The 23,585-nt window shown below is 44.0% G+C and overlaps 1 protein-coding gene across 5 annotated transcripts in view; it reads right to left on the bottom strand.

Annotated features, from left to right (window-relative positions):
* Positions 1-265: 265 nt before the first annotated feature.
* EVI5L (ecotropic viral integration site 5 like) overlaps positions 266-23,585 on the bottom strand; it is a 52,053-nt gene continuing 28,733 nt past the window's right edge. Inside the window, exons 10-21 of one of the 5 annotated variants that reach the window (XM_081181645.1) lie at positions 21,150-21,210; positions 20,494-20,547; positions 19,434-19,466; positions 12,360-12,500; positions 11,054-11,182; positions 10,350-10,490; positions 9,859-10,017; positions 9,389-9,535; positions 8,673-8,768; positions 8,040-8,135; positions 7,722-7,832; positions 266-6,999 (exon numbers count right to left, since the gene is read on the bottom strand). In XM_081181645.1, the coding sequence (XP_081037771.1) occupies positions 6,688-6,999; positions 7,722-7,832; positions 8,040-8,135; positions 8,673-8,768; positions 9,389-9,535; positions 9,859-10,017; positions 10,350-10,490; positions 11,054-11,182; positions 12,360-12,500; positions 19,434-19,466; positions 20,494-20,547; positions 21,150-21,210 (1,480 nt within the window). In that variant the 3' untranslated portion in view covers positions 266-6,687. The remainder of the gene's footprint in view (positions 7,000-7,721; positions 7,833-8,039; positions 8,136-8,672; positions 8,769-9,388; positions 9,536-9,858; positions 10,018-10,349; positions 10,491-11,053; positions 11,183-12,359; positions 12,501-19,433; positions 19,467-20,493; positions 20,548-21,149; positions 21,211-23,585) is intronic. The other 4 variants (XM_081181646.1, XM_081181648.1, XM_081181647.1 and 1 more) reach the window with 4 other exon arrangements.

Raw genomic sequence — 23,585 nt, 5'->3', positions numbered from 1 at the left:
AAAAAACACGGTACTTCAGGAAAGAGCCACTGCTTGTATTGCAGAGCTTTCAGCCTGATATGCTGTCATGTTTGTAAGTTTTGTGAATTAGGTGGATACCATGATCTAGGCCTCCACGCAGCAAATGTAACCCAGAACTCCCACATGGGCAGGTAGTACAAGTCTTTTGTAGAGGAAACTATGCGCTGGGCACCCACCCAATGCACGCAGGTGTGGTTTTCTCAGTGACTAACACCCACCATCACCACTGAAGTCGGAGACAGAATTATTAAGACAGTGTAAATAGTTTATTTCGTCGTTTTTTTGAAAGTACAGATATTATTTTGTACAGCAGTATTTGTTTTAAAATGGGTGTGGGCTGAAAAGAATGGCAGTTTATATTCTGAGGAGCAGAGAAGGGACACTGGTACATAGTTACACTAAACGCATGACTTGAGGAACAGTTGGGGGCTATGAGGAGAGAAAGTTTCCTTCCAACCTGGAAAGCCCTAACACTGCAATGTGCACATTCCCTTTGGATAGATGCAGCTGTGGGCTAGTACTGGAGCCGTGCAGAATACAGGGGCTTTCAACCACATAGTCATTTCATACTGTTCCACAGGATGGTATAAAATTGGAGCTGGATTTTTAGCTAAAGGTGTGGCAAATGTGTACCACTACCTCCAATGCTGCTTTATATCAGCTGGGCAACTGCTCCCACTGGATTGGAGCAATTCTGGATTTTAAGGTGAACTTCAGAAACTACCACACAAACAGCAACAATATTTTACATTTTTTTTACGCACCCAGAAGAAGTGTTTCTTTGAAACAGTGGCGACATAGGGGTAGAAGGAGCATCAGACTCACTACAGAAAACCCTAAGATAGTAACCAACCTTTAACACGGTGGTGGTTGTTAATTATGACGTCTGCTAATACGTTTCAATGCTGAAAAAGAGTGCGGTGCTCAAATAAAACTCCTCAGCTGTGCTACCTTCTTAGTTCACTGTTCCTTTCTTTTACGGACTACTAACCTGTCCGGATGCATTGCTCCTCCTCATAGCAACGCCTGATGCAAAGTCACTCTGGTCAAGCTTAATTCTGGTGTGTGGGCATGTGTGTCGAGTCAGTGCAATAGGCCAGGTCCTAAGTGAGGTTGTATTACCAGCTCTCACAGAGATCATGAATGTGTGTGTGGGTTAAGTAGTTGTTGCAGATTGATGTAACATTCATTCTAAGGCAGACATGGCCAAACTTAGCCCTCCAGCTGTTTTTGGACTACAACTCCCATCATCCCTGGCTAACAGGACCAGTGGTCAGGGATGCTGGGAACTGTAGTCCCAAAACAGCTGGCGGGCCAAGTTTGGCCATGCCTGTTCTAAGGGCACTGGCAATGGATCTGTGGATTCCAGCTCTGCGGCTTGATTACACATACATAGCAGCAGCTTTAATGTTGCAGCAGAAAAATGTGTCTTACTCTTGCCCTAGGGCCAGGCTCTCTTATTACTTTTTTTAAAATGGCACATGTGTGTTTTATGCATACAATTTTTCCACCATGTGGAAAAAAAAATCAAACATTAAAAAGCAACACAGCAAACCATTTCAGGGGACAATGTGTGTTGGCAATTTCACAGGTGCTAACCAAGTGGGACCCACAAGCACTAACTTGGTCCATCCATGTTCCAAACATAACCAGGCAGAGCCAGTTGCCACTTTCGCTAGGACAGAAAATGTACAATTAGGTGGATGGCAGTGCTGAAACTTTTAATTTAGCTCTGCTCCTCGCAGTTATTCTTTCTAGAATAACAAACTAGACTCTGGGGAGCACACACTCATTCCTTCAATCCTCTAGTTCTGCTTTGTCTCCAGCAGGATACTGCCGTTGCAGCTTGTACACTGGGACCTAGTCTGGGAAGTTCTGTTTAGTATAATTAACAAAGGGCCACATGATTTATTCACAAGAGTACACTCGGCCTCTCCCGCTTCTGTAGAAGGGGATGCTGTGGTGCACAAGAAGGGGATGGATGCATTCAAGGTAGAGAATAACTAGAAGTCAAGTGTCAGAGGTGGGAGAACAGAAGCAGCACTCCCAACCCCAGTCTAAACACAGCACCACATTGTTTTCCCTCGATGATGAAGGGAAAGAGCTACTATTAAAGTGCAAATTGAACCTTTTCAATAGCTAGTAAAGATCACACACAGGCACCATCTCCAGCCTATCCGTCCCAGGAGAACAGACTGGAGCAAGACATAACCACCTGCTCTAGGATATTGGTTTTTCCGCAATGGTGGCACCACCGTTTGCTGGTACGTAGTATAGGAATCTGTAGGCGATCGAACACAGAAGGCCAGATTCCTGATAACCTGCTGCTGTTAGAGATATAGGAGGGTCACAGGTGTAGCTCAAGAGAAGAGAAAAGGTCTGTGCAAGCTTACTTTAGGGTAGAAATAGGTGTGCAGCCCCCCCCATCCTTTAAAATCCATTCATAATATTTAGTGTTATAAAAATGTAATACAAAAGTCAAAGCAAGATTGTGAGGGTGGCAAAGGGGGGGGCAGGTGGCTTAGCATGGCCTTTCTATGCCTCTTGGAGCAGAAAAGCCTTGCTCCAAGACACAAACACAACGCTGCCTGGGAGGGTTTTGGGGCTGCCAGACTGGGGGGCTTCAAATCTTCTTCTATCTTCTATGCCAAGGCAGAAGCTTGCTTTGTAGTCCATGTGTGGATAGTATGCAGAAGACCAGCACTTCCACTATGCAAGTATCCATCCCATGAGCCCCCAAAACACACCATTACCTTTTAAGCCAATGATTACAAGAAATAGGAAAATCCCTTTGAGATCAATACAGTCCTTTTTTTGTTTTGTTACCTTGATTTAAAGGGATTGTTTTTAATGACCTTAAGTAGATGTGCATGAGAAGTAAATCACTTCAATATAAGCAACAAAGTTAGGGTTTTCTTAAAAAAAAACAAATCAGCTACATGACCTAATGTTATTCAGCTCACTGGGGATTATCCTCACCTAGCAATTAGCCAAACTCAGTGGGGAGAAACAGGCTGCATCAGCTTGAAGCAGTGGATCGAGTCCCTTGTGCTCAGTCACAAATCATAGCAAAGTTAGAACTGCCCTTGCCCTTAATGCTTGTCATTCTTCCATGGTTCCAAGGAGTCAAATTAGGCTTTCATTAGGAATAAACTACTGTTTTTAGAGCTTTACTGCATGTTATTCAAAATAATTATTTCATCATATGGTTGTATGTTGCTCGCTCTGAGCATCAAAAGGATATAAATAAATATTCCTTGCCGGAGTGCTCGTCCCTTACTCTCCTGTTGTTGCATGGATCTAGTCTGAGAGATCAGACAACTCTGGAAGAAACCACTTATCTTGAGCACACTGTGATTTCTTTTACAATATGGAAGGGAAAATGCAAATTTCCTCTTAGTGTGTTTTGCAGGTAAAACAGCAGTCGGAGCAATCAACTATGTAGCAACTTTTGGTAAAACATATGGCCCTGCTCTACAGCCATAGTCTCGAAACCACTGCAACAGGGGTGACAGAAAGGTGAATAATTAATGTAGTATTACCAATGTCACTTCAGGGACAGTCATGCTAGAACAAACTTAAAAGTAAGGCCTGCACATCCAAGTGAATTTCATATGCAAAACAAAACCCAAACCCTGACAAAAACAGGCCAAAGAAGCCGCTTGGATTTGATTCTAACAAAAATATTCTCCCATTTACTCCAATGTAAATCTGAAACACTAAAGTCAACGGGGTTTTACTCCAGATTTAGAAACAGCAGCGATTAATGATCTTCCTAACATGTAGCCTTGGAGGCAGCGAGCATTCGGGTAGCACTACACAAACAAGTATCAACAACAATTGCTAGGAATTATGATGCACAAACCGGCAAACAGTTTCACAAGCCATCCAAAACTGCAAACATGTGCCCACTGCTAGCAAATAAATGAAATCAGACTGACACAAGGAGATCAAAGCAACAGTTTGGGCTGAACTCTTGTTTGGACCACATACTATGCTGCTGGATTGAGGGGGTGGGGTTGAGGGGAGACTGAAAAATGGTACAGAAAATCACAGAGATTTGGCAATACGGTGCAGCATGTATATATAGAATACATCTATTAAAATATGCAAGGTTATACCAAACTGGAGCCTTTCCCCCAGGCATATTCATATAAGTACATACACAATACTTCAGGGCCACCCATGTGACAGGCTGGGCCAAGTGGGTGCAGGCTTGTCCTCTTGCTTCTGCAGTGTAAATGCTGGGTTAACCTCACTGGAGGAATCCAGAGTTGGGGAGGTAAAATGACCAACAAGGCTTGCCTATAGCTAAGAGGCATGCAGCATAAAATTTGGGGAGAAAACCAAAGGAACTCCTCCTTCAACTATGGACCAAATATACTGCAAATCCATGCCAAGTGAAAAATCATGGAGACCTCTTTCAGAAAGAGAGGCCCATGCATCTCATACAGAACCTTCATTAGATTTATTGTTGCAGGTTTTAGAAATTAGGCAAAATCAAATGGAGCATAAATTTGTACAAGCTTGGTATAAGGAAACAGATGAAAAGTATGCCCATGACAACAAATGCTTCTCCTTCCCTAAAAGCAGAAGCATCCCACAGTTTAGGAACTATCTGGTACTGTCCAGGGAACATTCTCTATAACCAGGGATGTTGCCTAATGAAGCTGCCTACCTGCTCGGCAGGGTGGAAATCCTACATCTTCAGAATTCGGCATCCTTCACCGCCTCCTTCACAGACCTTCTGTGGAACCCCTCCTAACACCAGCTGGTCTCCACCTTCATTTGCAACAATGCCTTTATTCAGACACCTTGCAAGACACAATACATTTCGCACACCAGCACGTCCTTGAGATCTCTCCGTCACCAGTGGAAAGAAAGTGTGACACGAGAGAGGCCTTGCTGATTTTAATCTTGGACTCTATTGTTAAGAGGGGAAGGAGCCAATTATCAGGCTTCCTCCCCGTGTTGAAAACAAAGAGAAGGACCATGAATTGCAAATACAGAGTGATTTTTGGCTGGACCAAATCAGCACCATGCCGCTTCCCAAAGCATTGCTCCACGGGTTACCTCTAGCTGGTGTGGCTATGTCAGCATTGGCCACGGCAAGCGTTCTTGTTGAGAAATCAATGTTTCTCCCCCACTACCCCAAACAGAGGTCTGCTTCTGTGGAGCAGAGCTACACATTATACAAGCCTGTCTGAAGGTTCACATACGTGCAGAGGCAGGAGTGGAAGGGGCACATAGGGTTAAGCACACACCTCCCACCTGATCTCCCCTGCAACCCTCCCATCCCCAACCCGATAGTGTTAGGAGGCAAACGGTGAGCTTGGAGCCTCATGTTTGCTTCATATGTAGTTCCACTACAAGAGTCTGCGCATTTTCACTAAAATAAAAAAAGAATTTTTTTTAAAAAAAGGGCAGAACCTGATGTCCAAGCAGCCCAAAATTCTCATCTCTTTGTTTGTCAAGAAGAAAATACTCTTCAGGCAATTCTCTCAGGTGCCTAAAAATTCAGCCACTTGCACTGGCCTTGTAAATCATGAACAGACTAAAAGTCCAATAATGGACCCTTCTTTCCTTAAAAAAACCCCTAGGGTTTGGGCGCTTTGATGGACTGCCACCCCCCTGAAGCAAGCCAGGCATTGGTAGGAACTTTGCAAGAACCAGTGTTTGAAAAGATAGCCATAAAGGTGGACTTGAGAAAGAATACTGCATCAGCTCACACAATTCCAGGCAGGGAATTCCGGAGGAACTGTCACTGACCATATGGATTAAGGCAACGCCTAAACTCCTGTAATGGTTGCAGCAGAACAGAACTTCAGGCAAAGTGAGACACAGACGTTACCAAGGGGAACCCTTCCCTTACCACAATTAAATAGAAAAGATGTCATACCTTTAGCTACAAAAGCAGTTCTGGCTGCTCCTTAAAAGTCCTCAAGATAATTAAACTTAAAGCTTTATGCCAAGCCTCCTCTAAGGGAGACGGATTGGCATTGCACAGTATAAATAAATAATATACACAGAAACAAAAATAAAATCTCTCTCTCTCGATCCAAGCCACCTCTTCAGAAGCACTCTCTCTATCCACCCATCCTTTCCTGGGCTGAAAACCACAAACGAGTGTGGAGGCATCCAACCTTCTTACCTCTCTGCAGAACAGCAGGGTAGGGGATCGCATATAAATAAAAGGAAGACAGACCCCTCTCATCTCTCCAAGCACAGCAAGGAGACAGAGGTTCATTACTACTGGACTGCATTTTATAGAACCAGCGGCCTGGTTGCTTCTGCTGTCCCTTCAAAGTTCTCAAGTGTGCAAACCTTTGTGTGTAAGGAGGAAGTTTTTTAAAAAAAGGAAAAGAAAAGGTGTGGAAATGGTGGGTGGGGGATGTGAATGAGGTCAATACATGGATTTGAACCAGTGACAATAGAGCTGGGAAAAAAGGCAGTGCAGACAATGATCAACGGAGGTGGCCCATGTAATGCAGGCCAGCTGTAGGACTGTCCGTCCCCCATGCCATCTCGGGGGCACGGTATTCACTGGGTAAGGGGGCCCTCCGCTCTGTCTTGCGTGATCTGTCTATGACCTCCACACCCTCAGTACAGCGTGGCCAGAGGGAGCTGGTGCCTTCCAGACAGACTTGGGACGGCAGCACCACTTGCTCATTTGCTCAGGGCTTCTTCGAAGATGATCTCGCCATTGGGCTCGGTGGCAGAGGCAGGGTCGTCCGCATCGCTATCCGTGGTGCCGTCGCTCTCCTTGCCGGAGCTCTCGGCCCCCCGTAGAAAGTGTGTGTTGTGGGGCGACAGCGGATACAAGACATCCTGCAGGGCACCTACCACCATGGGGCTGGTCAGCAGCTCCTCGTCGGAAGAGTGCAGTGAGTCGTCATCCACCGCCAGGTGACTCACAATGTGGATGCCGTCAAAGCCCATGGAGTCCTCAAAAGGCTTCTGTCCCTTCATCAGCCGAATCTGCAGGGAGAAGGCGTTAGGGCAAAGATAGGAAGGGGGGGGGGTCCTGCGAACCCTCAGAGTACAACTCCCACTGTCTCTGACCCTTTGGCCATGCTGGTTGGGGCTGACGAGAGTGGGGAGCCCCATGGTATCCAGAGGGACGCAGGTTCCTAACAACTGCACTGGGACAGCCATGATGGACTTGGCACTCTGCCTAATGGGACCGTTAGATTACATTAACTCTGATGCAGAGAAAGAACCCAGGGTGGAGAGGACGCCTCACGCAGAACATGCACAAAAAGCTCCTGAAAACAGTGGAGAGCCTGTGCTCAGGGAGTAAGTTGAAATGGAAGCCGCGCCCCAGATCAGAGGTTTATCAAACAACATATACAGTCTCCACCCTGGTTGGAACAGAAGAGCACATTTGTCTGTGTTACATGAACATGCCCTCCCAGGGTTGGCAAGGGCTGTGAAAATGAATAACTTTTGAGAGGGAAGACTTTTCCGCAGGTGTGTGAGAGGCAGAGATGGCTAGCTTTACAGCAAGAAAAAGGGGATTTATTTATTTTTTGCGTCACATAGGTGTGGGGGGTAACTTACTCTGCACCTTCCATCATTACCCTAGTTCTCGCCCACTGAAATCTCCTTCCTATGCCCCGGACAAAGGCTCATGGTGAGAGTCTTTGGAGCTCCTTTGCAGTGAGTTCCAACTGGTAGCCAACCACCTGGTTGACTCGCACCTTAAAAGCTGACTTCTGATCTCTATCAGCTCCTGAGGAAATCAGCAGTTTTGTAAGCCCCAGTCGCTTATGTCTGTTCTCCAGCTGGAGGCCCTGCACCGAAATAGGCAGCTGGAGAGAAGGAATGGGGACACAGACGGAGGCGTATTTGTATTCTTCGATTGCAAACAATAAATATTAAATCTTCAAAATGAAAAACAGGCAGCCGTGACTTGATGCAGGGTGCTAACGGAGGCCAGCAGAGAAGACACCAGAAGTCACACAACCCCAACCCCTTGGTGGATCCCTCCTCCCTTTCTCCTACTAGTTTGGGCTCACCTCTGCCTTGAGCTCATCAATCTGATCCTTCAGTTCACGGATGTACTGGGAGGAGTCGGAGTTGTTGAGCTGGCCCTGAATCATCCCTTCTTCCCTCTGTGTGGAAGAAAGAAGAGATGGGAATTTAGAAGAGCCAGGTGCTTGGCAGAGAAGGAAGTGGAGAGAAAGCACATTTGCTTCCTCCTCCTCCCCTTTGTAGGCATTATTTCACAGACTGCACAAATGAGCAAGCACTTTGTCTACATTATACAAATTTGACACAGTCCGTGTGGCTGATTGTTTATGTTTTGAAAAAGGAAACTGGAGAAACAAGAGAGTCTGTATTTCCTATGCAGAATTCCTTATGTAAACAAAAGTTGAATGCTTGATCTTCAGGTCTCTTAAAAAAACCAAAAAACAAACAAACCCCTACTTGTAAGCTGTGTAAGCAGAACTAAAGAAGGGGACCAACACTGACTACCCCTGGTTTAAACAATGACAAATAAAACATATTTTCAGCCCCCAGACCTCTCAGCTAGCTGCAGACACAAAAGGAACAACAGTTCATACAAGAAGAAACAAATACTCCTGGGGGAAAATGCTGCTTTAGGTACAAGGCAGGTTCATTGCTCCTTATGCTCCTTGCTCCCTAACCTGGATCTCCAGCTCAGCAATCCGCTGCCGCATCTCTGCCACTGCAGCCATGCTGTCGGCTTCTCGCAGGCGCACAGCCATCACCTCTTCTTTGCTCTGAAACAGAAAATGCAAGCCAGTGGCAGCAGCCCAGTGGAGTGCAAGCAACAAGGTCAGCCAATGGGGGTTGGGGGGAGGATCGCCTGCAGTTTCTTTTGGCAGCTGAAGATCTCACGAGACCCACAATGAGTCACTAAACTACCTGGAATTCCCAGGAATACACACAGGACACTGACTAAAATCCAGGACAGCGGCTAAAATCAAGGATGTGAGACGTGCAGGAGCCCAGTCTCCTCTTCAGAATAAACAGACAAAATCTGGGCTCCCCATGGATGTGTTTGCATGTCATGGTAAATAGTCAATTGTTTTTCATGAATACACAAATGGGCACCCGCTTCCTTCCCTCCCTAGCATGAAGCCACAAATCACAATCTCTGGTTTAATGTTATATTGAAATGGGAACGGATGAAACAAACCACAACTGGTAAGCCAATGCAGGGCATCAGTGCCAAGGAACTGATTTGGAGGGTGGGGTGTATTCTGTAAATTTGCATGATTTCTGCTCTGAGTTCCTTGACTTCAGAGCAGCAGTGCAGCAAGATTCCTTCTTTGTCATACATGAAAGGCTTAAGGGAAAGCAGCCTATGTCAACTGCATGGCATTAGACCAGATCTCACCTTGCACTCGGATTCAGCATGCTTGCGCTTGGTCTCACTCAGCTGGGTCTGCAGCCCCTTGTTCTGGGCCGTAAGGTACTGGACCTTTTCGTGCAGCCCAGCACACTCCTGCTCCATCCGGTTTAAATGGTTGCTGTGGATCTGATCCTGGAATAAAGGCAAGAAGATACTTGGACACTTCCAAGACCAGACACGCTTATGACAAATAGGTTGGTGTGCACCATATTCTTACGTGGCACACTCTGAGTGTACTCAATAAGTGCCTATAATACAGTACAAAACCCTATACATTCATCGTTTGCATGTTAAAAACCCCGCAAACCAGGTCTTCAGTTAAGGAAATATGTTCACATTGCAAGTGGAAAGATCTCAAGTCAATTTCTAGCCATAAGAATAGATGGGAAGAAATTTTATTTTTTTCAAGGAGTCATAACTGCAACTCAACAACAACAACAACAAAAGTTTGTCACCTGGGTTTCAAGTTCCACCACCCTCTGACGCAGTTCACGGACTTCAGCTTGGGCCTGCGTCTCACGCAGACGGAGGCTCATCAATTCGTCTTGGAGGTCATTCATCGTGTTCTTGCGAGGAGACTCCTTCCATCGCCCGCCTGTCCGGCTCAGGTGGGCCTAGAGTGAGGGAGACAGAAGGATAACCTTCACATCTTAGTATAGGCATATGATGCTCATTGGTCTCAACACTCCCATGTGCTCTACTTTAAGACCATGCTATTTCCTTATATGCTGTGATTGCTTATATATCTAACTAACTTTTATTTAAAACCCTTGCTCGGTATGAGTATCAGATATACTGCTATGTAATTTACAGGTCAAGCCCTTGCAGCCTTCCATAAAAAAGGGGGCTACCACATGTCACCCAAACAGCAGCATATAGGAATTCAGCAACAGGGACAAGGAAGTAGGGCACTGCTTTAGCGAGCCACCATTCCAGTGGATCATACCTGCCAATTGTCGTTGAGCTCCTTCACCTGCTGCTGCAGTTCCCGAAAGGATTTCATAGCCTCAGACTCCCGCACTTTCATAGCCTTCAGCTCTTCCTGAAGGCGGGCCACATTGTTTTCATCTGGAAGCAAGCTATTCTTCTGCCGAGGGAAGAGGGTTTGTGATATTGTTGAAGCATTTCAACCCACTCTGGTGCCCAAAAGTCCAAATTCTGAAGAGTGCAATCAGGAAGACCAGACCTCTTTAAATATCACGCATGCTACCTAGAGTCCCAGGATGAATATACCCAATAAGTTCTGATGAGTTTTGCGAGGATGAATCTCACCCAAAATTGCTCTTTCCCTGCTATCTTTCCCGTGACGACAATTTCTCCTGAATGCATCTTGATCATGATAAAATCCGTATTTAAACTGCCCTTGAAAAGTGCGGTTTTCAACAGTTTTTCTGCAGAAACTACTGATGCAACCCCAAGGTGTATATTCAGAAAGGAAGACTAATCATAGAAGAGCAAACAAGAAAAGGTAATCTCTTGACTTTTCCTTGCTGAGACTGATAAGTGTAAATTCACCCCCCATAATACAATCTTCATCAACATGAGCATTGCAGAGAGGTCTGTATCAAGCTTTTGGGAGCTCAGGCCCTACTAGCCTAGGTTGCTTTCTAAAACATGCATGTTTCATGCTAGACCTTTTAGCCAATGTACCTTCTCCATGTCCAGCACTTTGTCCTGCATCTCTTTAAGTGCACTCAGGGTCTCAGACTCCCGCAAACGTGACTGTTCCAGCTCTGTTTCCAGGTGACTCACAAACTCCTCAGAGTAGCGGGGATTTCCCTGCAAACAGGATGAGAAACGTTGATAAAACCAGAGTGGCTGGGACAACCCAGTTGGATGGGCGAGGTACAAGTAATATAGTACAGTGGTGCCTCGCAAGACAAAATTAATCAGTTCCGCGAGTCTCTTCGTCTTGCGGTTTTTTCGTCTTGCGAAGCACGGCTATTAGCGGCTTAGCGGCTATTAACGGCTTAGCGGCTTTAAGAAAAAGGAAACAAACTCGCAAGAACTCGCAAGACATTTCGTCTTGCAAAGCAAGCCCATAGGGAAATTCGTCTTGCGGAACGACTCAAAAAATGGAAACTCTTTCGTCTTGCGCGTTTTTCGTCTTGCGAGGCATTCGTCTTGCGAGGTACCACTGTATTATTATTACTACTGCTACTAGTTCCTAGATGTTGCAACCATCCATAAGCCTTCAGGTAACAAATGCCATCTTCAATGTTTTCTACAGTTTTTACTGCAGTGGTTGAGCGTGTTTACCAAAATGCACTTGTAGGGGGCAGAAAAGTAGGCAGGGAGATGTTTAACATTCTGCCACTGACCCTCCCCTCATTTCAAATTTGGCCCATGAGGCAGCTCCTGAAAAGAGATCTGGCCTGTGCAGCCAAAAAGATTCCCTCCCTCTGCACTAGGAAGACAAAGGTATATTTACTCAGTGCACATTCATGTGTTCATTAATGTTCTTAGTGACCAAAATATGGCAAAACTAATTTTTAAAAACCCATGAATTTGAGTGCACTGAATTATCTGTGCTATTAGGAAGAGAGAAAGAGAGAGAGAGAGAGAGAGAAGAAATAGGGGCTACTCTGTACTTCTTGGGCCAGGAAAACCACCAACACCAAACCAGTTCACCGTACTTTTCGCTCTATAAGATGCACCAGACCACAAGACGCACCTAGTTTTTGGAGGAGGAAAACAAGAAAAAAAATATTCTGAATCTCAGAAGCCAGAACAGCAAGATGGATCACTGTGCAGTGAAAGCAGCAATCCCTCTTGCTGTTCTGGCTTCTGGGATAGCTGAGCAGCCTGCGTTTGCTCCATAAGACACACACACATTTCCCCTTACTTTTTAGGAGGGAAAAAGTGAGTCTTATAGAGCAAAGAATACGGTACTTGTACCTCTTTAATTTCACCCCCTCCTCGTGCCCCGGACTGTTTCATTTGTGATGCCCATCACCTGCTGTTCCTGCATTTGCCGAATAGTGCTTTGAGCCTTCTGCAAATTCTCGGTTGCTGAACTGCACTGTTGCTTAACCACTGCCAGTTCTCGCTTGATGATGTAGTTCTCTTCAGCCTCCTGTGCGCGGGTAACTTGGCCCTGAAAAACGAGACGAGAAGCTATTATCTCAAGAGAAACACACCCACGTGTCATTTCTCTATGGGATTCCAATTGAAGATGTGCACTCTCCTCCACTGCATCACTATGAGAGGCAATTCCATGTCCCAGGAGTCCCTTAGTACTGGGAAAAGTATTATCACCCCCAGCCCTCAGCTAAAGTGTGCAAGGTGATCTTGAGATGATGTATGAAATCAAGCAGGTATCCAAATGAGGAAATGTTGTAACAATGGGTGTCTGGGTACATGTGTGATCTGGTCATGATAAAGAGACAAAGTTTCTAAATACCCCAAATGACAATGCCCGAAAACAGCTGGCCATGGAACTGAATGGAAGGGAGGCTACCCTCAACTTAATCTTAAAAGGCACCCAGGACCGGGTGCAAGATTTAAGTGTTGATGAGCCAACTGGGAACTGTGACCAGTGTTATCAAATTCAACGTAGATGTAAGTGGGACATTGCCAGCAAGTCCAACAGTTACATTTGACTTCAAAAAAGGAAAATTCTCAAAAATGAGAAAACTGCCGTTCAGCTTCCTTTTTACCAGTCAAAAGGGTCAAATCTCTCAAAGATGCTTGCAAGTTCTTCAAAACTATGACAGAAGCCCATTTAGAATGTATAGGAAGGCATTAGAGTCAAGAAGTCTTCCTTCAGAAAATGAAAGTCCTGCAGAAAATGAAAGTCCTGCCGAAATGTGAAGAGCAAAAAGCAGCATGAACTTTGATAAAATAAAATAAAATAAAATAAAAATAATTTATTATTTATACTCCGCCCATCTGGCTGGGTTTCCCCAGCCACTCTGGGCGGCTCCCAATATAACAATAATAATAATAATAATAATAATAATAATAATAATAATAATAATAATAAAGTGATAAAACATCAAACATTAAAAACTTCCCTAAACAGGGAAATGCAAAGAAATGCAAGCAGACAACAAGGGATGCAAAAAAAGAAAAGTTTGCAAAGCACATCACTAAAAACATTAAGACCAACAAAAAAATTGAATACATAAAAAGCAGGAAACTGGGAGGCAGTTGGATCTTTAAATGATGGGGGAAATCAAAGGAGTGATAAAAGAAGAAAGTGAGATTGCGGAGGAGCTGAATAAATTCCTTGCATCTGTCTTCACTGCAGAAAATGCAGGGCAGATCCCTGTGCCTGAACTGAAGCAAACTGGTGAGAAGAGGTAAAGTTCTTTTTTTTTTTTAAAGATATTTATTGAAGTTTTACAAATTATATCAAACAAAACAATACACACAAACACAAGAAAAGAACAAGTATAATTTCAGAACCTTATTTTCTTAAAACTTACTTCATCGACCTCCTCATACCTCCCCTTTCTGCATTCCCATTTCAAATATTTAGTTCAGCAAATCCTCACGAGAAGAGGTAAAGTTCTAGGCATCACTGACAAATTAAAACCAAACAAATCACCAAGTCCCATTGGTAACCACCCGAGAGTTCTTGAAGAATCCTTCAAACAAAAAATATATGGCTTGTCCCCAAGATCAGTCTTGTATGGAAGAGGATAAATTGGCCACTCTAACACCATTTTTAAAAAAAGGAGTCCAGGATGGATCTGAGAAATTATTGGCTAGTTGAGCTCTCCACCTTTGACAGGTCATTTTGGCAGGTCAGCAACACAGCAAATCCCAGCGGCACTGATCAGCACAGACACCAAGCTTTGCTTGCCAAGGAACGATCAGGAGAGCACTTTAAAGCTCCCCATCTTTACCTGCCCCACACCTGACATCACATATAGAGCAAGTGGATGTGGTTTGGTGGAAAAGAGTCTTCTTGGCAGAATTAGGACTGTTGCTGTTCTTTAGGCTGCAGTTTTCCTGTCTCACTAACCTTTTAAAGTCCTTTGGGAGTATCAATAAACATTTGGATAGGTGTGACCCAGTCAACCATATGTACTTAGTCTGACAAAAAGCATTTGATAAAAGTCCCTCACTGAAGACTCCTGAGCTTAGCAGTCATGGGGTAAGAAGAGAGGTCATTTTATGGATCAGTTATCTGGTTAAAGAACAGGAACCAGAGAGTTGGGGAAAATGGACAGTTCTCACAAAGGAAGGGTGTAAGAAGTGGAGTCCTACAAGGATCAGTATTGAGACTTGCCCTGGTAGTTGGCCAATGAAAATGCAGACTTTGTGTGCAGCAAATGTGAAAAAGGCAAATTCCATGTTAAGGAGCAGGGACCTTCATAATGCCCTTATACAAATCTGTGATGCGACCGCACTTAGACACCACATCCAAAGAAGTTATTTGGTAGAACAGAAAAAAAGTTCAAAAACAGACAACCAAAATGATGATGAGACTTGAACAACTACCTTGGGGGAAAGGTTACAATTTTGGGGGCTTTTTAGTTTTGAAAATATGGCAAGTTAGGTGTGGCATGACAAAGTTATATAAAATTATGCACACAGAGTGGCTGGAGATACGTCTCTGCCTGCCACATAGAATACCAAAACCCAACACCATCTAATGAAGCTGAATGTCAAAAGATTCTAGAGAGACAAAAGGAAGCATTTTTTTCACAGTACATAGTTGCAACCACAACATATAGTAATGACCTTCAATTCGGATGGTTTTGAAAGAGGTTTGTGAAGGATAAAGTTATTAATGGCTACTAGCTATGGTGGCTGGACTGCTTCTAGTATCGGATGCAGCACTTTTCCGAATGCCAGCTGCCTAGAATGCTGCTGTGTGCCTGCTCTGTTGGTGGCCTTCTCATAGGCATTTGGTTGGCCACTCTCAGAACAGGATGCTGGACTCGATGGGTCTTTGGTCTCATCCAGCAGGGTGGTTCTTAAGAGGTTTTGTTTTTTTTTAAAGTGGTAAGCAGAGTAGCATTAATTACCATACCGGCTTCCCAAAGCATTGCTCCAGCGCTAGCCATACAGAAAAAGGATTGTGCATGCAGGTTTTGCTCCCATTTTTATTTCACTTGGTTGACTAAGGAGCGCACCAGTCTTTTAATGCTACATGTGGTTCAGTCCATATGACCCCACAAGGTATATGAAGGGGGGCTGCTCCTTTGAAAGCAATCCCATGCATGTAAAACCCTTTGCATGTGTGCAAAACTAAGATATCGCTTTACTGAAAAGGCTAAGCTAGAATCCATCTCTCTGACACAAAGTGCTTTGAATGGAAAACTTTGATACACATGCTGCTTTAAAAGGGCAATGCCCTGAAGGCATCTAGCCCAGAAATGCTATCATGCTTCTCATTCCAGTTGTGCGACACTGCCCCCCAAAAGACTTGCAGCTCCCCCAAATCTACACAAGGCCCATTTAATACAACCCCCAGATCTACATGCTCCGAAAGGGCCTGTTACGTTACAGAAAGAAGGTTCTGTACTCTTAGATTCTGCTTGGGAGGCACAGCCTGCAGCAAGGGTTGGGGAGGGCTAAAGAATTTCACGGTTTTCTAGGCGCAACTGTAAGAGATGTGTGCCTTATTAGTTAAAAATTGTAATTCCTAGAAACTGTAATATTTATATGCCTTATGTCAGCATAAGATGTGAAAACATAATGTTCCAGGAATTTGTCTTTACACAGAGCCTGTGCCATCAGCCATATTGTGTATACAAGGAACAGATGTCCAGTCATCGAAAGCAATTCGCAAATTCAGAGAATACCTGTGGGCAGAGGCAGGAAACCATTTAGGTGAAACCACAAACCTTACCTTCTGCCCTTGAGAGGTATCTGTGACTTGCCCATGGACTAGGGGGCAAATGGGCTTCATAGGCTGAGGGAATGTGAGCCTCCTTCCTCTTTCCAAGCCTACGACACCACACCAGCTTTTCTTCTCTGAATAATACCATCTGCATTCATCATGGTTCCTCCCCACCCCAAGTCTTTTCCGGCTGGCAAAGATCTTAAGTAGGTCCTCCATCAGACTTAATTAAGAACCACTTGGTGAGTGTCTGGGACCCATTAGAAGCACTACAGTGTCTGTCTCTAATTGGAAGCACTGTGTGCTTTTGCAAAATAGTTACCCTTAGCTGTACATCAATGTGTGTGCCAATGAAACAAATACACAGGAAGAAAAACACAATGAGATAGCTGCCCTCAGAAGCTCAGGTGTGGTGACCTAGGAGGGCATTTTCTGTGGCAGTGTGGAATTCCCTCCCCCACAATGGTGTGTCTGGCAACTTCACTGTAGTTGGTGAATACAGATGTGCCTCTTTCCCCTGGCCTTTGACACTCAAGAGATATTTTAGGACCCACACAATTTCTGTGGCTGTAAATTGTGGTAATAAAACAGCAGCCGCTGAGGAGTGCAAACACAGACAGACGTGGGGGGTGGGGGAAGGTTAGCTTTGAGAGATCTTTTAGAAAAGATCTCCCCACCACCCCCTTTACTGCCAATTTGTTGTTGTTGAACAGTTGGCTCTGTCCTACTTTATTTCATGATTAATTTCTGCAATGAGAGAGGGGTGGAGATGTCTATAGACATCTAAGTCTGGGCCAGAAGCAATAATATGGGAAGCTGTATGAAAAGACTGACGGACAAATTAATAACTTATTGAGCTAACTTGCAGGTACACATGTAAGGAAGCTGGGGTCTGATGAATTCATAGACAGAGCAGTCCTTTTTGTGCTTTCTTGCACTAACAGGACGAGAAGCAGTATCCACAGTTGCCTGGGGATTTGTGTTTTACATATCATGCCAATACCTCCCAACTTCAAGCAGTGCTGCTACTACTAAAATCTAACAGAGCTGTAAAAGATTCTGATTCCCATGAAAAACAGAGTTCAAGCCTAATCCTAAGCAAAACTTTATTCAGTGGCATGTAGCATCAAGTAACTGAACAGGATTAGTTTAGAATAAGGGTTAAACAGGCTGTCCAAGGATCATTCAGTGTCAATGCTAAACAGCTGAAAACTTCCTATTTGTACAGCACAAGAAAGGACCCATGACAGCAATAAGAACACTGATGAAGAAAAACAGTAAGTATTCTTATTGGGAAAGATTGGTGTTCTTACAAAATAGGAGGTCCTTCCCTTTGAAATCTGAGTGTGGCATTCTCACAGGACAAGCGAAGTATTTGTCAGTATTGGTGTTGGTTATGCCACTTCCACAATCAGATGCCAGACCTTGTTTGCAACTTCTGAGTTTGCCCAGTATTTGGGGCATATACTAAGCTTCCCATATATGTATCTCAGTGCAAGGAAAGAAGTGTTGTACCCAAGGGAGGGTTTGTATGAGTTGCCTCTCTGCCTGCAGGCATTTGAGGCAATAATACAAGAGGAGTCCTGTAGTATAAGAAAGTCAAGGTGATGTTAAGTCATCCACATAATCTACCTTACAATTCTAAACAGAGTGGTACACAACTCTTACATAATTAGCAAAAGTATTTTGTTCAAAAGTAGCCCAACGTTAAACACTAAAGGTAAAGGTAAAGGGACCCCTGACCATTAGGTCTAGTCATGGCCGACTTTGGGGTTGCGGCACTCATCTCGCTTTATTGGCCGAGGGAGCCGGCGTACAGCTTCCGGGTCATGTGGCCAGCATGACTAAGCCGCTTCTGGTGAACCAGAGCAGTGCACGGAAACAGCGTTTACCTTCCTGCCGGAGCAGTACCTATTTATCTACTTGCACTTTGACGTGCTTTCGAACTGCTAGGTTGGCAGGAGCTGGGACCGAGCAATGGGAGCTCACCCCGTCGTGGGGATTTGAACCGCTGACCTTCCGATCGGCAAGTCCTAGGCTCTGTGGTTTAACCCACAGCGCCACCCACGTCCACGTTAAACACTAGTTGGAACTAATTTGCTATAACCGCTTTGCCAAAAAGGTGCACTCCAGATGTTTTGGTCTATTGTGGCCATCAACTCTAGCTATACTGGCTGGGGCTAATGGAAATTTAATCCAAAATATCTGGAGGTGTTGGTGAAGACTGTGATTAAGAACCTCGTTTTTCAGAATCCTGAAGGTTTTATTCCCATGCATTTCCACACAAAACTCAGAAGCAGATGTTTAGCTAAGAGCAGTTTTAATGATTTTAGCCCCTTCTCCTCCTTGCAGCTATAGTTTATATATTGGTGTCTTGGAAGAAAATTCATCCACAGATTAAAAAGATAACCATGGAGAAACTTCCAATATCCACATCTACAGCCTGTTCAGAAAGCTTCCAACAGAACCCCCTGCAGCTTTAATAAACCCTTATTTCTTCTACGACTTTGCAGAATAAAGAATGATGGGCATTCACACCGAAGACATGTAATTTCCTATGGAAGCAGTATCTCCATAAAGAAAGTCTGCACGCTGTTTCCCATATAGACGTGATATCTATGTAAGAAATTAGATATCAAGGATACTGCAGAAAATGTTTTTCTGTGCAGTGATTTTCACACAAGAGAGGTGTTGTAGTGTCATGGTTCTTCCTCTGACACTTCCCTCACCCACCCACAACAAGTAGACGAGGGCTACATTTTTTAAGTCTCTACAGCACTGTATCCTAAAACCAGGTAAGTTAGCCAGAGCATTGTTAATTTTGTTCCTCCAAAATAAATAAATAAATAAATAAATAAATAAAATAATTGATCTGCTAAGACCCAGAAACTTTCAGCCAGTTTAAGTCAGCATCGTTCCAGCTAAAAGCCAATCAGCAAACAGTGATGTAGAAAGCTACGGCTTCAGAGCTCACATCCTTAGCTGCATAAAACAGGAAGGATTGCAGCATCATTAATATCACATGATCTAATGGATGCAACTTAAGAGTCCCCCTTTAAAGAATGTTACGGGTGATTCAAGAACCAATACAGAATTGTTCGTCTGAACTCTTCTGGGTGGAAGTGCCAAGTAAACCCAAACACAAAGATAATGCTGCAAGTGGTTTTTCTGTCCTGGAATGAAATGTTACACCAAGAGGAGAATTAGAAATAAAAAAAGGTTGTACCATACCTGGATCAATCTATCTGCCAAAGCAGCACTCTCCTACAGACTCAGAAGAGGGCGATCCAGACAAGGAAGGAAAGATGAAGGAAAGAAAAAGATACAAAAGCAAGGTCACACACGCACTCTATAGCTAGAAGCACAGAAGAAAAAAGATAAAGAACCCAACAGAGCCCAAGTAGAGAACTTCCATTCCAGAACAGTGTCCAATCTGCAGCGTGACACTTCGCTTTATGGAGAAAGCAAGGCACATTTTATGCATGTGCTTTGTGCCTGTCCACAGGGGAAGGCAAACAGATATGGATTCCCTCAAGAAAATCTTGTCTTGCATTAACTTCGCTTCAATCCTGCAAATGCTGCAGCGGCCTGTAATTTTATTGCCCATTAGGTCGATGGAAGAGATCTTATTTTAGGAATCAAACTTGTGTGTTGCCCAGTCTCCAATTAGCCAGACTCCCTGGAGTTGCTGGCTCTGGGCAAGTCTCCAAGATCTCTGTTAACAGTACATCAAAACGGGGCCAAATAACTTCTATATTTTTCATGTAAAACTTTAATATTTAGCACATAATAAGGTCATCTGAGGTATATGGCACAGCATAGCTGAAAAACAATGAAAGGTTCAATTGCCGCACTGTGAAGTCCCAATAGCAAGCAGGCTTGGACTGTCCAGAATATAATATAAGTTGCTTCTGGTTTTAAGTTATCATCCAAGCTGAAGTTTTTTGGGCTGACAATATAGTCATGTGTCTGCAGCTCCTGCAGTTTACTTTTTCCATCTTAAAGAGTGCAGGCAGCAGATCACCAAGGTTTTGCCGCTTCTTCATTACCAGCAAAGGTTGTGAGAGAGCTGAGTAACACTGCTTCGGACATATATTACTCCCTACCCTCCTGAAATAAAAACACCCCCAGCAGTCTCTGTGAAGGTACGCAGCAGAGACTAATGGCTAGCGCCCTGAGTAGTGTCCACAGTCAACCGGGACAGTCGGTTGTGTAAGGCCTCGTTTTTGGTGGCCAAACTAGTCTGGAAGCGGAGGAAGTGAATTTTCATGCGGCTGGGTACTCTCCTCACCTTCTCCAGGGTCTCAATTCGCTGTTTCAGAAGACGGTTCTCAGAACGGAGCCTCTGCAAGCGAGATCAAAGTCAACATGCATTCTAATCTGTAAGAATCAGCTTTTGTTAAGCGATGGCCAGCATGCAGAAATTATGCTGAAATCCTGAACACCGAGCTAGAGCCATCTGCACAACCAGCTGATTGAATAACCAGGAAGCAAGCATTACACCAGAGAGAGTGAGAGAGAGACAGATCTTAAAGTTCAGTATAAAAGGAATGCTTTTAAAAGAACTAAGGTACACTGAATGCCACAAAAGGAGCTAAGGTACGTGACCTCTTGAACTTTTGCCTGAAGTGCAAGAGTTTCTATAACACCAGAGGACACAGTAGAAAGAATGCAAGCCCTGCAGCAGACAGAAGGACCAATATACCAAGGGTACAAGGCACTGCTATGAAACAGCAAAACCATCTATGTGATCTGACCATTGGACAACACTGCACACCCTTAGGATAACAGTGTCTTGAGGCCTTGCACTGGAAGAACAAAGAGTAAGTTGACTTGATTTTTGGGAAAGGAAGCACGGGGAACGCCCATGTTTTTGTTCTATATGTTGCCATATGTGCAAGACAAGTGCAGGAATGTACAGGGGAGGGAGGTAAGGAGGCAGCTTACCTTGATTTCAATCTGCTCTTCCATCTCTCTGTTTTTGATTGCAGTGTATTCCTTCTCTAGTCTGCAACACAGGCAAGATACAGTTCACCCTGATTCTCCCTACAGAACGCCAGCATTTTGGAGATGCTCTGAGAGACAGGCCTGATATGATAGCAGCACATCTGTGCATTTAATGCTTGATCTGCCCCCATCACATTGAAAGAAGTCTATTTGGGTTAGAATTTAAGGAACATGGGTAATAGGCTTATGGGTAATAGGAGTTTAATCTTTCCCATGCTTGCCAGTTAATTAACTGGCACTGCCTGCCTTGGTCTATTTTCTCCAAGCTAGGCTCATTTCTGGTACAAAAGTCTGGGCAATGAACTGTCAGAAGGTGAGCAGCCTGTGAGGTTAAGCTGCCTTCACCAGGATGCCCTTTTCTGCTCCTTAAACCAGATCCCAACCCCTGTTTTCTATGCAAAAATCAGATTTGCTACAGTTGCACCCAACCTGGCTGCTAGAGAAGCCAAGGACTGGAATAGCTAACCATCCATGCTGGACAAACACAACTCCAAAGTCTCCCGGGTCACACTTCATGATTACTAAGTGACACAAGGCTGCCTGCAGTATTTGTCGCACGATCAGGAGACTTTTAAACTTCCAATTAAGTCAATAAGGAATGGTAATATATGATTCAGCTGCATCCGCTAGCAGTTAACATATTGACCCTAAAACTGGCTATGTTTCTAGTCTCCCACAACACAGTATTTTACACTCACTCTCATGCTACTCTGTACCGAGGCTGAATTGCCTTACCCCTTATGTGCCCACTCAAGTGCTTTAACCTGTGGAACTGGCACTGTTACAGGTGTCACATAATGCTTGTGAGATCTTTCAGTGTAACAGCACCAACACTTTGTTCCCACCTACCTACTGATTACAGAGGCACCTTCACTGGACTCTCTCTCTCTTTTAGCACTTGCTAAAGCATTTTTGTTGCGGCAAGCTTATCTCGATACACATGATATGTTTTAATCTCCTTGCTATTCATTTTAACGATATTTAAAATGTTTCATTGTTTTGAACTCTTAGTGATTTTAATATTTCTTGTAAAAAGCTCAGGGTTTTTATTACAATCAAACAATATAGAATTTTTGTTAGATAAAAATAAATAAAATAGATGGGACCCCAGTTTACAAATATGTTAAAAGGCAGTCAGGATCGCCTATCTTTAAACAGATTTGATATTTAGGATGTAATGTACACAATTAGCTAGTTCCACAAAAAGCCACACCATGCTCTTTCCAACCCCTGAAATTTATCTTAAATTGAGCGAACGAAAAAACACAGGGAAAGTTAAGTTTTAGTATTGGGTGCTTTTTGATGTTGTACTAATTCAAACACTAACCTTACCTTTCAGGGTTGTTTTCTGCTTGCTTCGTTTTGACTAGGAGTGGAGTTTCCCCAATGTAATATTTACCATGGTAAAAGGTAAAGGACCCCTGACAGTTAAGTCCAGTCACGGACAACTCTGGGGTTGTGGCGCTCATCTTACTTTACAGGCTGAGGGAGCCAGCGTTTTGCCACAGACAGTTTTTCCGGGTCATGTGGCCAGCATGACTAAGCCGCTTCTGGCGCAATGGAACACTGAAACCAGAGCAGCGCACGGAAACGCCGTTTACCTTCCTGCCAGAGCAGTACCTATTTATCTACTTGCACTTTTTGGCGTGCTTTCGAACTGCTAGGTTGGCAGGAGCTGGGACCGAGCAACGGAAGCTCACCTCGTCACGGGGATTCGAACCGCCGACCTTCTGATCGGCAAGCCCAAGAGGCTCAGTGGTTTAGACCACAGTGCCACCCGCATCCCTTGTTTACCATGGATGTCCTTTAAATCATGTGATTTTTGTGGGTGTTCTTCGTAAGCTTAAAGCAGGATGATCAAACCCATCGAAAAGGACAAGCCACAGAGAGGTTTCTTGGTGGATAACCATCAGTATTTTCATTGCAAATTCCAAATCTCCACATACACTTACTGCCGGTTAGAACTTGGTATTTTAGCAATTAATGAGACCACCATATTTTAGAAGCATGGCACAGGAAGAGTTTCCGATCAGATTTAGTCTCCCTGTTTGAACTTTTGTTACAAACAATGGTTCCAAGTTCTCTCTCCCTTCCCATTAATGTTTAAAGACTCTGCCAAATTATACAGCCAACATAGGTAGAATGGGCTTAGGGTAGGAATGGGAGTTTATTTTTGACTGGGTCAATTTGCTTAACTTGCACTTTAATTATGTTAATGTGTGATTGTAAAGGGATTGTTAAAATCCATGAAGCGCACAAGGAAAGTAATAAACACACATAAGATTGAGTTAATTCTGGACAGCAGGGGCAACATCCAACATGATGCTGAGCGAGTGGATTCCTCCTTCTGCTCCTTTGCCCTGCAGCCTCCTGAAT

The sequence above is a fragment of the Podarcis bocagei genome (assembly GCF_964188305.1).
Source record: "Podarcis bocagei genome assembly, chromosome: 2".
In the NCBI taxonomy this organism is placed as follows: domain Eukaryota; kingdom Metazoa; phylum Chordata; class Lepidosauria; order Squamata; family Lacertidae; genus Podarcis; species Podarcis bocagei.
The sequence above is the reverse complement of the archived record's forward strand: the minus strand, read 5'-3'. Positions and strand labels throughout refer to the sequence as shown.